This window comes from Euprymna scolopes, chromosome 6, assembly GCF_053919585.1.
Source record: "Euprymna scolopes isolate OS-2025 chromosome 6, ASM5391958v1, whole genome shotgun sequence".
Taxonomy (NCBI): Eukaryota; Metazoa; Mollusca; class Cephalopoda; order Sepiida; family Sepiolidae; genus Euprymna; species Euprymna scolopes.
In genome coordinates, this window is record NC_136487.1 from 18,285,679 (window position 1) to 18,302,828 (window position 17,150).

Consider the following 17,150-nt stretch of genomic DNA (forward strand, 5'->3'; position numbering starts at 1 on the left):
CTTAGCCATTCAGATCTAAAAAAAAACCAATATAATAGTCTAAAGGAGATTTGAGTAAAAAAATATAAAAATAAAGAATGGAATTTAAATTTCCGGAAAAATAAAAAAAAATTATTACAGACTCCTTTTATATAAGTAGCATCGCCTGAAGAGGTTTCTAGTTACTTGTAACTGACTGACTGAAACATGCTCATGAACGTGTTGCTCGTGTAAAACAAATGAAAATTATATCTTGTATGAACCTCGTTAAAAATTCATTGGTTGTTTTACCTCTGGAAAATATCAGTGGAATTTGAAATTGTGTGGAATTTTTGTCGTGTCTAGCTTTTCTTAAACCAACTTGGCACACAGTTAAAATAGGCACTTCTTTGTAATCGTCCTTGCAATGTAAAAAGCGTTTTTCTTTTTTTAAATTAAAAAAAAAAAATTTTTTTTTTTTTTAATAGTCCACTCACTTTATGGAGTAACTAATTCAACACAAATACACTCTTAGATCTGATCAGAAGGGATCAACAATTTGTGGAAGAGTGAATGTCTTGATATCCTTTAAAAATTTTTTTTTTTTATTACATTTTCACCCCAAACAAGGCACATTGCCACTTTGGTGTAGGGGGCTACTATCAGGGTCAGCAACTACTGGGGCACTATGTAGGGATTTGGGCAGCAAGATGTCAGTTAGGTGAGGGGGAGCTGAATAAGAGGTTATGCAGGATATCAGACATGCAACACAATCAGACCATTGGCTGACCTTTCTTCAACTAGGACTGTGGCCTTGGGAAAGCCCATCGGGGATGAGTGCAGGGTCCCTTTCCATGCGCGACATGGCACTACAAACAACCCGATATTATACAACTGTTGATAGAGCAGTCGCTCTAAGCGCTACCAAAGAGTTAGGGCTCCTGTACTACCAGTCGGAAACGGCAGCCAGGAACTGTCAATCCGGTACCCTCAGCTCATCAGAAGAAGATCACCCCAATCTAATTGCACAGGCATGCGTGGTACTCAAGCACTCCCAATGACTCCAGTTATGAGGGGTGGGATGTGTTGGGCGTGGGGGAACGGCATTCAATGCCCTAGACAAGAAACAAGATCTACCACTAAGTGTTTTGTCGATTCACCTGTGATAGTGTCTCTGCGCCTGACTAATAGGCAAAGAAGGAGTATGGAAGCCGGCGATAGATAGAGCCTATCTACTCCTTAAGCAATTTAGGTTTGCAGACCGGTAATTTGTTTGAGTCACCAGCTCTAGGAAGGTTGTCGTCCAAGACTGGAGAGGCCTCCCTCCCCTTTGGTTTAGTTTCAGAGTTTTCCTTCTCCTAGACGGGTGATCTGGGAAGATCTACTGGGTCCATCAGCCCTGAGAGGGTTTGCTCCGCGTTTGGGTCCTACTCCAGGTATTTCTGCGACCCCGACCTCAGGATATGGTTACCTTTAGGCCAGGTTAGTATGGAGTAATTTGTGATGCAGCTGAATCATAGAATGAGCTATCCATGCTCACTAAGGACGGATGGTCTTAGAAGAGGAAGACACGAGTATTACGAATTAAGAATTTTTGAGATGAGGATGAATTATTTGTATTCTTCGGATTACTGTTCTCATCGTGACTTATTTTCCCAATTATATTATGAATTTCAAGAGTTTTAAACTTATTTTTGTTTTTAGATGTGCAATCTTTGTACTTAATAATATGTTATAATAAATAATAATAATGCATATATTATGTCTTGCCTTTGTATAATTTTCCACATTTACATGTGATCTCATACACACAGTTCTTAGTCATGATTCTTTTTTTCTGTGGGGAACTTGATTTGTACAAGATGCTTCCAGTGAGTCAAGTTTGTTTTGAATACTGACTAGATGTCATATAGGTTCCCTATTCTTTGACATTTTTTCAACAAACCCTTCATTTATGTTATATAAACTGTGGAAGGTTGGAGGTTACATCGGCCCAAACGTTGTGCAAATAACAGTCAAGATGAGAACAGTTGTCCAAAGAATCAAAATAATATGAAGATCCAAGTAATTTTGTTTTTATAATTAAAATTTTTCTTTTAAAAACTTAAAAAGTTTGTTTTATTTACGTTTATTATTTTATTTATTTTTTATTTTTTACAAATAAAAAAATGTTTACTTATTGAGTACTACTACAAGATAACTCGAGAGGTGGTTGTGGTGGATAATGATATGTTAACGGCCTGGATGTACCAAGTTCGAATCCAGTCAATTTCATAACATTACTTCTTTCGCTTTTGAGTGTTCACAACCTTTATGTTGTCCATTCTGTAAAAAAGAATTAGAAAACTAATGCAAAACCAATGTCATTTAATTTACTGTCATTTATTATAATGATCCATACCAATCTACTTTACTCGCCACTCAAATCGCCATCCCAAACGCGATCTATGGAATCATTATTAAAATCCAGTCCTTTTTGCAATCCGACCATATTGGTTACAAATAATCCTCAGCTTATGTTTGACTTACTGAACAAGTTTAATTTGTGTAAACGCGTGTACTCCCTCTTGTTAGACGGTCTTTGATATGACCTTAAACCATATCCGATGGTGAGGCCCCAGCTTGCGGGCTTTGGGGAGTGTGGAGCCATTTAATTGCCATTGCTCCCACATCCACTCTGACCTGGTGTGGTAGTACCTGTTAGGGTCCCAACTATGAGTTAAATAGAAACTGACTGGAAAAAAATATATACATATTCTATTAAAAACATTTTCTTCACAATCACTGGATTCGGCATTAAATGACCTAAAAAAGGGTTGATATGCCGTAAAACAAAAACAACCAAGCAACCCTCTTGCTAGACAAGTCGACCCCAACTCTGTTTCAGCCGTGCTCTTCTCCTTCTGGGCACGTTGTCATCTATCACACATTGGCGATTGCCGAGGGGTGGGAGGTGCATTGGCTCACAATTATAAAAATAACACTAGAGAAATTACAGAAAACAAAGTCTAACACTTTCTGCATATCAGTTGGGTTCTGGATTCGTGTGTGATGCCATAATGAAAAATGATTATCTAAACACCAATCCACACCCTAGTCGTCTGCCGAGGCCATGTTCGTCAGTCGGTTGATCAGTTCATTTCCCCAGATATTTCTGAGCCACAACCTGCTTTTGACTGTCAAACTTGGAACTGTCATCAACTGTTGCAAACTCAAGACTGTCCATAAATTATCCCCAACTGTTGTAAATTGTCACAAAACTCATTGCCACTCCTAAAAGTGTCTGTAAACCAAATCTAAATATATTGACTTCCATTGTTTGATTTTTTTTTTGTTCCCAGTTACGGTCACACTTTAATCAACAATACTATTTCTGCTTTCTTTTGTGTTCCTTGGTGAACAATTTCTTGTCCATTGTCTTTCCACTAACCTCACTTTCTATATATTTGTTCGGTTTATAAACTTATTTCTTTTTTTCTTCTTTTTTTTTCTAACACTTTGGTGGTGAGGAACTTTGATAGTATCACACATTTATGATTGTTCAACAGGCGTTCTTTTATGGTCATTTAACGATAAGCACACCTGAATAAGATGTGCGAAATTGTTAATAGCTCTGACACTCCTCCCTTAGTATTGTTATTGCTCACTTCAATTCAGGGATTGTCTCTGGAATGTTCTGCTTTTATCTTTCAGAGAATCCCACTAGGTGTGTCAGAAACTTTGTGAAAAATATTGAATAATTCGACCCCCCCCTCCCTGTATTTCCAAGCTTATAACTACTCGAAAAATGTAATTCAAACCCTAATTATTTTTTCAATTAAAGGAGCAAGGACCAAGGTTTCATTTAAAAAAACAAAAAAACAAAAAAAAAACAAAAAAACAACGTGATTTACAAAGAAAAAAAAAGGTTTTAAACTTCGGACTTTACAGGTAAATTTCTAAAAAACACTACATTTTTGTTTTAAATTTGAATATATTATTTATTAATCTTTTATCTTCAATTTGTGATATATAAAACTTTGGTGAGTAAATTAATTATTTACTTTTTAATAGACATTTCAAAATGGGGGGGCGTGAATTAAAAAAAAAAAACGTTTGTCTAAAATATTCGGTTTATTGGAAAGATCATAAAATTTCACATTAATCCTGAAAATATCGTAAAAATAGAATCAATAGAAAAATTTTGATAGATTTTTAAAGTTTAAAAATTGAAAAATACTGAACTCGTAAAATTCGATTAATTTCATTACGGTTTTTTAAAAAAATAAAAAAAAATATTTCTATTACTTTTTATACAACTTTAATAGTTTATTTTGAAAGTATAATCCATAAAGAAAATAAACAACCCACTTTTAAAAGAGAAATTATGAGTTTTTTTATATTTTATTTGCAGTTTCGTGTTAGGGGTGTCAAAAATTCCTACAAAAATTCTGAAACACCTAGAATCCCACAGATAAAAATGTGGAGGGTCATCGTGTCGTGTCGGAGAAGATAACAAAATCATTCATGACTAAAACTTTGTTTATTTGTACCCAATTTCGATTGCAGCAAGGAGTATGAATTTGATAACACTTTTAGGGGTGCCATGTTTTGACTGCAACCCATATTATAGATGTCATCATCTCGTCTGCTCTCATTTGAGACTATGACAGCACAAAACGCCCATCTTGACATTTTAGTGCACAAAACATGTGCACTAAAAATAGAAAATAAAGTTGATATACATCTACGCATCAAAATAGTGAACATTTTTGTACTTCCATAGTTTAAGTGGCAAGCAAGATGCCAATACCTGTAATAGTAAATAATAAACATATCCCCCCCCCCAAAAAAAAAGATTTGTTAATCGAAATGCATTAAAATTCTAAGAATTTAAGATTTAATGACCGTAATAAAAAAAAAAAAATGGGATTGTTTCAAAACGTACCATAACTGAATCCTTGTCTCTTAATTAAATAGCCTACATATATAGTAGCAGTAACTTTCTTTTTTTTTTTTTTTTTTTTACATAGGCGTCACCACTTATCAAGGCCGATAGGCCACTCAAGGATAAGGGTTAAAGAGTGTAGAGTAGTCAAAAGGACAATATAGTAATCGATAGTAATGGAAGTTCGGTAAATTTGTTAACTTAAGTGGAACGGCTCATCAGAAACTTGTTCACGTTGAACTTGAAGACAACCATATTATAGACAGCTGGAAAGCAGGAAAACGGAAGATAATTCCACAGGCGTGCAGTTCTAAGAAAGAAGCTTTGATCATGGAATCTATGTTTAGGTTTAGGTGCAGATAAAGAATGGGGAAATTATTGATAATGTTTTCAGCTAAACTAGTGTTTCTTGTGAAAGTTTGGCGAGGGGGGACCATAGATTGAAGCTCAGTTGAACACTTTCCATGAAAATAACGATAAAGCAGAGACAAACTCGCAACATCTCTTCTGTGAGATAGTGGTTGCAGTGAAGAGAAAAGGACATCTCCCACCAAGCCACAAAGTCTATTTTGAACCCTATCAAGGCAGGACAAGTCTTTTCTAGCAGCTCCTGCCCATATGTGGCAACAGTATTCCATCCTTGGACGTATCTGGCTCTTATATAGATAGAGAATTGCATCAGCAGTGAGATATCTACTGGATCGATAGAAAGATCTGACCATTTTTCCAGCGGCCTTGGCAACAGATTTGATGTACGTATTCCATTTAAGATCAGGAGTAAAGGTCAAGCCCAGAAGCCTGTCAAAACTTGAGGCCTCCCCAAGACGAGAGCCATTCATTTTAATTGATGCCAGATGGGGATCAGAACGTTGATGATGTAAAGATAGAAGCTTGGTTTTAGATGCATTAAAAGTAACCAGCCACTCCTTTCCCCATTGTACAACGTGATCAAGATCAGAGGAGAGAGAATCGGAGAGAACTTGGTCGTTTACTGTCTTAGATGTGCTACCATAGATGGTAGTGTCATCAGCAAAAATGTCTACGAATGATGTAAGGATGTGATTTGGAAGATCATTAATGTAGATCAGGAAAAGAGTTGGGCCCAGAATGGACCCCTGAGGGACTCCAGCATTTATACTGTGAGCTTCTGATTTTTGCCCATCAACTACTACTCTTATGAACCTATCAGAGAGAAATGATTTAATAATTAAGACATTTCCAGCGATACCATAGCTGGAGATCTTGTGAAGTAAACCTTTATGCCATACCCTATCAAAGGCCTTTGATATGTCAAGAGCAATTGCCCTAGAAAGGTTGCCTCTGTCGAGAGATTCGCTAATCCTATGTAAAGGTTTTCTTTCTTTTAATGATATTGTTTATAATAGCAGTTCTTCGTTCCGCATAACAACCAATATTTAATAGTTTTATTTTAAATTACACCGTACAGTATTAATCTTCTGCATTTTTGTGTTTTAGGAAGAGGTGGGGGGCAAAGAAACCTGAAATATGTCTGTATCACTTCTCGGGTAAAATCCAAGAGAATCTCTGGTCTTTTCCTTTTCATTACATAATACTAAAAAATATTAATTTTAATGGTGTGATTACAAAGAAAAAAATCCTAAAATATTCTAAATGCTAAACGCTCACGAAAATATCCCAATTCTAAAAAATCCATATTGTTCTTCCATTCCTTTCCCAGATTTATTGTCAATTGCATACTTTAATTCCAAATTGAGAAACTTTCAATATTTATTGAAAATCTTGTTTGATTTAATTTTTTTTTAAATTTTAGGATGGATCCTATCTGGCTGAATTCTTGCTTGGAAAAGGATATGAGGTAAGACTGCTTTTAAATTTTTAAAAAGTGTGTACGTGTTTCAAAATAGTGTCTTTATCCAAAATAAGACCATTCTCAGAATAAAAAAAAATATGAAACTGAGATTCAAAACTAATAATAAATATTCGTCAGAACTCCTTCTTGCCGACTTCAACTATAATCTTCACCAACCGTTCTCACTCTCTCTGTCTCTCTCAGCTGTCTAAAAAAAAGACTGACCTGTGCTTTCCCCTTCATTCCTTTTCACAGCAGTCATTGTCCTCATATGCAAATTAATGCCATATGTATATTAATAAGCCATCTATAGATGAAAGTTTTTCATTTCTCTTTCCTGTGTTGATTCCGTCACTCAACATGATAGACAGAAGTGCTGTCGCTTGTGTAAGTCACGTTTTGCATTACTTTTGCCACATTCTTTCAGAATAAAAAATAAATATAAAACAAAACTTGAGAACATCATTGGACTACAAACACAAACTATCTCTATTTATGTAAAGTTAGTTATGATTAGGTATGTGCATATGTTGTGTGTGTGCGCATCTATATATATATATATATATATATATATATATATATATATATATATATATACACTAGCAGGCTGCCCAGCATTGCCCAGTCCTGAAATATGCTGAAATATGACATTCTGATTAATGCAGATTTCATATTTATTATATTGGACCCTGTATATAGTAATGATTTAAAAAGTTTAAAAATAAAAATGACTTGTGCGCCACCAAGAATCAAAACCAAAATGTTTAACTTACAAATTACTTTTTCCTTTGACGTTAATGCCTGAAGACATGTTTGTTGCAAGGCTAAAAATTAAAACCTGAACCAATAGCTATTATGTTAATTATGCATATTCGTAATGCCAGCATTCAACCATCACTTGGCAAATTCCATTTTTTCAATTTATACCTCATTTGATTGGCCTTTTATTCTTCTATAATTTTACCTGTTCATATTTGACTTTTAATTGAAATATTCTAGTGTTCACGTCAATTAAAAAAAAAAATAACTTCAAATTGATGAGGCAAGAAGAAAGTCCGTACAATGGAAAATTGTTATTTAAATGAAACTTTAGTACATTAATGCAACACAAATACAACAGGAACACAATGAACTAGTTAATATTTAGTAGCATAGCCCTTCTGTAATTTAACAGCCTGCAATCTTTTGGGGATTCCTTGAATTAGACTGCAGCAATACTTTGGGGAAAGGGCATCCCACTTTTCTTTAATTTTTGTGCAAAGTTCTTCCAAATTTGAAATTTTATCATTGTGTAGCTGTTGCTTGATGTAATGCCATATGTTTTTTATAGGATTGAGGTCAGGAGATTGTGCAGGCCAATCCAAACATGGAATATAATGCTCTTCCAGGAACTCCTTGACATTGCTAGCTGTGTGAATGGGAGCATTTTCCTGCATGAAGATTAGATTATCATCCAAATTCTGACCAAAGTAGGGTTGAAAATGCTCAGTTAACACATTAATGTACTTGGTTGAATTAATTCGACCTTGCAAGCGAACTATAGGCCCTGGACCATTGGTACTAATAATACTACACACCAAAACTGAACCTCCACCACCTTGCAGCGCTGAAACTGAGCACCTAGGATTAAATTATTTGTTGTTCCTCTAACGGATGTACTGCCTACCATCACTGCCTAGCCTATTGAACTTGCTTTCGTTGTTAAAAAGCACTTTTGACCAATATGAAAAGTCATTCATTGCATCTGACGAAGTCCAGACAGCGCTTTCTGTTCTTTACAGAAATCATTAGCTTGCATCTTGCAACATATCTTCGCAAATAAAATTCCTCAATCTGTTCTTGACAGTAGAAAGGGAGGACTTTTTAACAAGATTGCACTGTTGTGGGATTTGGGGAGCCGTTTCAAATCTGTTTCTTAGACTGTGGATCTTGATAGCATTGTCTTCCCCTGTTAGAAGTAACTCTAGTACGACCAGATTTAGGGGCATCACGAACACTGCCGGTGTTTTGGTGCTTTTTGCACAATGTTTCGTACCATTTTCTCATCACATTTCAGTCCGCGGCCGATTTCTTAATTGGATAAACCAGAAAGGTGGAGATTAATGAGCTCCTGACGATCACTAAGAGAAAGTCGTAGCATATGGACTAAATGTTACATTGTATAACCTGGAACAACAACAATTATGACTTCAGATGCTTTGTTGCCTGTTGGTGGCTATTTTAAACTGACTTAGGAGCGATAATTTAAGCTGGTTTTAAGTGAATTTGTTGCTGCGGACTTTCTTTTTGCCTCCTCAATTTGAAGTTTTTTGAAATTGATGTGAACACCTAGAATATTTCAATAAAAAGTCAAATATGAACAGGTAAAATTATAGAGGAATAAAAGGTGAATCAAATGAGGTATAGGTTGTTTAAACAGTTACATTAAATTTAGCTTAAATTTACAGTTGTTGGAAAAATTCCGAGTGCGAACTTTCTTTTTGCCGGCACTCTGTGTGTGTGTGTATATATATATATATATATATATATATATATATATATATATATAAAGAGATTTGTGTTTATTATAAACGTTTTACACAAATATTACACAAGTGTAAATCATGTAGAATATGATTATACGTAATAGTTAACTAAAGATCCCATGAGAGAAAACCGAAATTTGTCGTTCCAATTCATTATTTGTTTTAAGATGGACAAACCAATTGCTTACTTGGCCTTTAGACGAGAAGCAAGGGTCGTTATCTGTTCTGAGATGCTACTCTTCATCTTTTCTATCGTGAATTAATGAAGGAAAAATCCTCCTAAACTAAGGCAATTTTAATTTTTTTTTTATTCCAATCCACAGTATCACTTTTTCGGTAGCTGGATTTTCGCTACATTAAAAAACGACCTAGGGTCTGTCTCTGCCTGGGGAGGCAAGGTACATAGAGGCAAACCACTCCCATCGATTAGGGGACTAAAACTGAAGTGTATTTCTTCTATACCGAACTGTTTACAAATGATTCCCAACAGCTGTTAAATATTGATCTCTGTTTATCGTTCTACGTTCAATATTTACATCAACGTGAGCACGTTAAAATTGCCAATAATTTTGCGCGTTGACAGATATTTCTATATGTGTGTCTTATCCAAATGAATGTGTGTTTCTCTTTTGGTACAAGCAATTCATAAATGTCAGTGAATACAACATTAGGTAGTACCATTAGGTATCACAAACCAGCATAATTTAGAGTATCTCCATATGAGAATCAACTATTTAGAGACCATTCTTGTAATGGCCCTTTCCTGTTGATTGCGGTATGATGCCGATCCAGTGCAATTCTAGGAGGTCGACCCTCCCAGACTTTGCTTTCTCTCTTTGAAAAGGGGTTAATTTATTGCTATTCTCCTGAAGCACCCCTGCTGAAGAATGCAAACTGAGCTGTCCAGGCATTTTTTTTCAGGTTAGATTAGAGTGCGCCACCTTTTAAGGTGGTGACTCTTCAATACCACATTCCAACACTGAGTGAGTGATAAATACTTATCTCTATGTGAAAAAGAAAATGGAAAATTGTTTATATGTTCATCAGCGTTTCATCTTTATTCAAAAACTTTCTCAAGATGATGGACAAGTAGAAAAAAAAAAAAAAAAAAATGATGTGATGTGTTTATTATATGGAAAAAATGTTTTTATTTTATTTAAAATTAGCAGGGCCACTCGGCGTTGTATAGGCAAAATTTGAATTATACTTATATTTAAACTGCTATCTCTTTACTTTTCTCCATATTTCTCCCCCGCCCTCCCATTTTGCCTACTCTCCTCAAATTGCTTCTTTATTTTACACTCAGCCCATTCATCTTGGACGGACGGACGGACGGACGGACGGACACACACACACACACACACACACACACACACACACACACACACATTTCTTGTGGAATTAGTTGGCATTTTCTTTCCAAATTAGTACAGAATGAATAACTGTTTTTTTTTTTTTGTTTTTTTTTTTTTGTTTTTTTTAATTTAAGATATTATTTATCCTGGCCAATGCCGGTTACGACAATACCAACATTGTGCTGATTTGTTTTGTCATTTTTTAACTTTTGGCCAGACATACAAACATACACACAAACTGTCCTTTATACTATAGATGAAACATACACTTTAAAATTTAAAGTATGTTGTGCGTTTATGAAGTAGAAAAAAATCGGAGGGGGTTCTTTTATTTATTTTTTTTCAATCGATAATATGTAAGAGATGTTGTTGCGAATGTGATGTAAAAAAAATAGAGAGGATCTAAATTCGAGTTCTGTTCGATTAGTATTAAGTTGCTGACTATAGGAGATAAATTGTAGAAGCTGTTACACTGTTTAATTGTGTCAAAGGTTAGAAGTGCGGATTCAAAGCCTTTGGTTAAATTTTGAATAAATCTCACTTGTGTAGCTTTTTAAAAGAATATATACAAAGTACATGACCATCAAAATGGTTCACTGTTATTTGAACATCCTTTTTTACTGTGAACAAAGACCAAACACAGTTATTTGTATGTCTAATTTGCATAATTTTTTAAATAATTTATAATTAATGTTTGGTGTCAATCATTTGTAATACTATCTTATATATATCAATTCAGACAATAAGAATGAAAAGTTTACCTGATAAAAGCAAGCGTAAACTTAACTTAAGTAAACTGATATGTCAGAGTTTTTTTTTTTTGGTTTTTGAAGTTTTAATATTGAAACAAGGTTATTTATGCCATTTTTTTTCATTCTTTTTTTTTCCATTACGTTCGCTGTTTTTGTTTTTTCGATTTCTTTAAGAAGTTTTAACATCGTTCGCTAATCCTTTATTTTGTTGTTTTCGGGGTTCCTTTTTTTTTTTGTTTTTTGTTTTATAATATTTAAACAGAGTTATTACGCGTGTTTATTCTTTATTTTCCATTTTGTTTGGATTTACCCCCCCCCCCCCACACACCCAAGCAACGTCCGGTACGCATGCTAGTATATAGATAAAATCTATTTTTGCTGGTTAGCGCGATTTTTGAATACGGCAGAGAAAAGAGTTTTTGAAAGGAAAATAAAGTTTACAGAAACATAAGAATACTCAGCAATATCCAATAATTTTGGTTGCAGATATCCAGTAAGAATAAATGGTTTGTATGGGGATTGGCTAATCCGTGAAGTGTTACTAAGATGTCCTTTGGAATCTCTTTAAAAAATATGTCCAGAATGTTCTTATAGGCCAATCTTGTATTGAAGAGTGTGGGGGAAAATCCATTCCATTATAATTAGATGTTAATGCTTAGAAAAGCAAAGTCTTATTTCTTAAAACGTAGAATTTAAATGGAGAAAGGATAAAAGCTCGGTATGGAATTGAAATGCACTGACGGTCAGCCCTTCCATGTCCTGTTTAAATCATAGAATGGCGAATGGTTAGGATCAAAGTGTAGTATCTGTTCCTCAGATGCTGCACTTAAGATAATTTGTACCAGTCAATGGAGGGGAAACCCTCTATACTGGGACAATTATTATTTTTGGTAACCAGAGTGCCCCCTTTTTGCCTACTTTTAGGGGAGCTGGTTTTTACCTCACATTAAAAACGGCCTTGTGCCTAATTTGCTCAGTGGGGGAGCAAATAAATACCATCTGTTCTGATGCTGAATTTTTTTCACTTCACTTTTTTGGTCTCGGTTAACGGAGGAGAAATCCTTCATGACTGATACATTTTTCATTTTTGTTACTAACCAGAGTGCCCCTTTTTGGGTAGCTGGTTTCCCTCCATATTAAAAACCGATCTTGTGTCCAACTCTACCCTCGTGGGGAGGCAAGTGAAAAATATATGTATAAAGGCAGATGGCGGAGGAAGGTAAATAAGGTTGAGGTTAGGGAGAGGGGAGGTTATAATAGCACTCTAGTTAGTGCAAGTTCTTAAAAGGGCATGAGTAGGGCAGGGGAGCGGAATTTGAGAGGGGAAAGTGGGTTCGAAGAAGGGATGGGGGAGGGGAGAATAGTAAAATAGGAACTGTCCAGTTGGTGTAAAGGAATATTGTTTGAAGTGGGTAAAAGATAAAAAAATAGGTGGATAAGTAAATACAATCAGAACGAGGTACAATCAGAAAATATATATATACTAGACAACCCGTGACCCGTTGGGTCAGTATGTTATATTAGCTATGGAATTCATGTATGAGCGTGACACTTGTGACATAAAGAAAATAGTTTTTTGTTGACATAACAGAAACATTTCTATGAAAGTATATTAAAATGAAAAAGAATATGGATAGATTTCTATGAGTCGTTCTGTTTATTATAATTGATTATTTTTGAAAAAAAAAAAAATTTACAGTTACTGAATTATAAGTGGTTGACCATACTTATAGGTAAATGTGCACTGAACAGATACCATAATACTTATTATAGTTAAATTCAAATTTTGATATATCTGCTTCTTTTTTTTTTTTTTTTTTTTTTTTTTTTTTTTACATCGTTCATTTCTGTATTACGTTTAAATTATTTTAAACCCACTCTTCCCATATTAAATAATAATTTCGAAATAATAACGTTTCTATTTCAGTGCGCATGCGCAACTGGATGTCGTAAACCGGAAAGTAGGTTACACACATCGTTACAAAGTCATTTGAGTTTTATAATTATATAGATATATATTGGTAAGTAAATTTTGCTAAAGGTGATATTTAGGAATACTGTAGTATAAAAGAAAAGTTAAAATCGATAAAAGAATATATATAAAGTAAAGACAAAACAATTTATGACATTCAAAATTATGTGTATCTAGTTAGGCTAAAAATATGGTTAAATGAATATGATGTTCTCGGACTGATTTTAAGGACGCGGATGGGGGTATCGCAAATGAAGGCGAGTGAAGGTTTAAATTGGAAATAAATTTAAGCGAGGATGTAGAGGGATAGATGATAATTCAAATCAAAGTGTGATGAGGGGGGAAAATAATCGGAAAAGTAAAATTAAGGGTTAAGATATTAAAAAGGATCAGGAAGTAATGAAATATAGGGAACAAAACGATTAAAAGAAGATAATTTTTTTAGTAGAGAGTGGTCGAAAAGTATAGAATGGAGGCGTAAATGAGAATTATGTAAGGCATAAGGGGTAGACAGTGTTAAGGCACTAAAACAGGAGTTTGTGGGAACATGATGAGAATTAGCAGCGAACCGGATGCTAACGTATCCAGCATAAGAGACAAAATGAAAAATCGTCTTTTGCACATGGCTCCACGCATCGTTTCCGTTTGGAAAAAGAAAAATAAGATAACCACAAAAGAATTATCAACCAATGGCAGAGCTCCGCGCCTAAAATAAAGGCCTAAAATATCAGTCAGTGGGAGCCGATGTGCCCCTATAAAACGAGGCATTTTTAGAGAGAAGAAAAAGAAAAGGAGAAAACATAGGAGGCGAAGACAATATTCGTCTGTCCTTAATTGCATGGAGTCAGATTCTACATACTTCAAACGTTGTCAATTAAATGTATTCTTTGTTGTGATCTCTATGGCCTCATTTCCTTCACCCCCTTCTCCATCTATAAACCAACCAAAAAAAACCTCTGGGCCATAAATGGTGAACCCGCCGACCACGATGAATACGCACATTCCAAAAATAAATAATAATAATAAAAGGACAGACGTATTATTGCTGAAGGTTGAGAACCGGTTTTATTTATTAATGACAGTTTTAATTAGAAGAGGTAAAGTGTTCGTAGGATGTTTGTAGGTGTGTATGCATTGATAAGGAAAGAACTTTTGTAGGCTTGTATAATTTAACAAAGAATGAATGTTCGTAAGCGTACTTATCTTTTCGGACGATGGGGGTGGTAAGTGGGTGGCCGGTCGTGCTACTGTCGGTGATATGTGTCCTGGCTTTTTATTTGAGAGCAGCGACTTCTTTCCTCAACAGCTAGCAGCACGGCGTCTTCGCCTCCTATGTTTTTCTCCTTTTCTTTTTCTTTTCTCTAAAAATGCCTTGTTTTATAGGGGCACATCGGCTCCCACTGACTGTGATATTTTAGGCCTTTATTTTAGGCGCGGAGCTCTGCCATTGGTTGATAATTCTTTTGTGGTTATCTTATTTTTTCTTTTTCCAAACGGAAACGATGCGTGGAGCCATGTGCAAAAGACGATTTTTCATTTTGTTTCTTATGCTGGATACGTTAGCATCCGGTTCGCTGCTAATTCTCATCATGTTCCCACAAGTTCTTTATGGCTAAGAGTAAAAAGGGTTGGAAAAAAGCTAAGGGTTAATGCTTTAGAATGGTTATAAAGGAGGTTTAAGCTAAATAGTAAATGTCTACTTAAGAGGGATAAAAATAAAAAATTTGAATTTTCGGAACAGCAAGCAAAAGAGGATTTAAAGAATGATGAATAAAAGAGAAAAGGGGATTATAGGCAACTGAGAAAGTTTCTTGTTGGTGTGAGATTTTTTTTTTTTTACACAGTGATCACCACTTATCAAGACCCGGAAGCCACTCAGGGATAAGGGTTATTGCAAGTACATTATGTTAGTGTGGAGATTTGATGAAGTGTTTAATTAAGGGGGCGGTCCATTAGGAATTTGTTAACATTGGACTTGAAGACATCCAAGTTGTAGTCCGGAGGGAAGCAGGCAGACGGAACAGAGTTCCACAGGCATGCAGTTCTAAGAAAGAAGCTTTGTTCATGGAATCCGCGTTTTGATTTAGGCACAGATATAGAGTGGGGGAAATTTTTCACAGTGGATTCAGCTAGACGGGTGTTTTTCGTGAAAGATTGGCGAGAGAGGACCAGAGATTGGAGTTCAGACGAGCACCTGCCATGGAAATAACGATAAAACAAGGATAGGCTCGCAACTTCTCTTCTGTGGGAGAGAGGTTGCAGGGTAGAGAAAAGGGCATCCCCCACGAAGTCTATTTTGTACTCTGTCAAGGCAGGATAGGCTGTTTTTAGCAGCTCCTGCCCAGATATGGCAACAGTATTCCATCCTTGGACGTACTTGGCTTTTATATAGATAGAGAATTGCATCAGTAGTGAGATATCTTCTGGAGCGGTAGAAGGATCCCACCATCTTTCCAGCGACCTTGGCAACAGACTTGATGTACGTGTTCCATTTCAGATCAGGAGTAAAGGTCAAAACACGGGGCCTCACCCAGACGAGAGCCATCTATCACAATTGATGCCAGCTGGGGATCAGAGCGTTGATGATGTAAGGATAGGAGTTTGGTTTTGGATGCATTAAAGGTAACCAGCCACATCTTCCCCCACTGAACCATGCGCTCGAGATCAGAGGAGAGAGAATCAGAGAGAACTTTGTCATTTACAGCCTTTGATGTGTTGCCGTAGGTGGTCGTGTCATCAGCATAGATGTCAACGAATGATTTAAGTATGTGTTTAGGGAGGTCATTGATGTAGATCAGGAAGAGAGTTGGGCTCAGGATTGACCCCTGAGGGACTCCAGCATTTATATTGCAGGCCTCCGATTTTTGTCCATCTACCACTACTCTTATGAGCCTATCGGAGAGAAATGATTTAATGATTGAGAAAACATTTCCAGTTATACCATAGCTGGAAATGTTGTGAAGTAGACCCTTATGCCATACCTTGTCGAAGGCCTTTGATATGTCAAGAGTAATTGCCCTAGAAAGGAAGCCTTTGTCAAGAGATTCACTAATCCTGTGGGATATAACCGTCAGCACATCTGCGGTAGATCTTGCAGAGCGGAAACCATATTGTGTGTCACTAAGAAGGTTATTCCTGCTGAGGTGGTTGACTATTTCTCTATTTAATATGGATTCCAGCAACTTACTCATAACACACAGGAGACTTATAGGTCTGTACTGAGAGGGAGATGACTTGTCACCTGAATTCTTAAATACAGGGCAAACTGATGAGGCCTTCCAGGGAGTCGGAAAGCACTTCTCCTTAAGGCAGTGCTTAAATAGTTTCATAAGTATGGGAGCAAGTTCTGGTTGAAGCTTTTTTAACACTATAATTGGGATGCCATCAGGGCCAGTTGCTTTACTGGAATCTAGGTTCTTTATTAGCTTGGCGACACCTCATGCACGGATATTTGTATGTTACCTAGCTTGTTCTGTGTTATAGGAGGAAATATGGGGAGTTGATGGCCTTTGTCGCATAGGGTAGAATTAGCTGCAAAGTTCTTTGCAAATAGTTTGGCCTTGTCTGACGCTGACGAGATGACCTCTGGTCCATTGATAATGGTTGGGATAGAACGCACACTTCTGTTCAGGATCCTATTTGTTATTTGCCAAAACTGGTGGGAACTAAGCCGCTGATCAGCTACCTTGGATTTAACAGACTGGGCATATAGCTCTCTTGCATTTTTTATTATTCTTTTACAGTGGTTGCTGGCAGACCTGAAAGCAGCTTTAGTCTCAGGTCATCTATTATGTTGGTAGCTATAGAAAAAGTGATTTCTGCGCACGATA

At 36.0% G+C, this 17,150-nt stretch overlaps 1 protein-coding gene across 2 annotated transcripts in view; it reads left to right on the forward strand.

Moving 5' to 3' along the window:
- The window catches only part of LOC145277556 (GDP-mannose 4,6 dehydratase-like), a 337,466-nt gene that overhangs the window by 77,383 nt on the left and 242,933 nt on the right, over window positions 1-17,150 (forward strand). For both annotated transcript variants that reach the window (XM_080129028.1, XM_080129029.1), the window contains exon 2: window positions 6,678-6,722. In XM_080129028.1, the coding sequence (XP_079985154.1) occupies window positions 6,678-6,722 (45 nt within the window). The remainder of the gene's footprint in view (window positions 1-6,677; window positions 6,723-17,150) is intronic.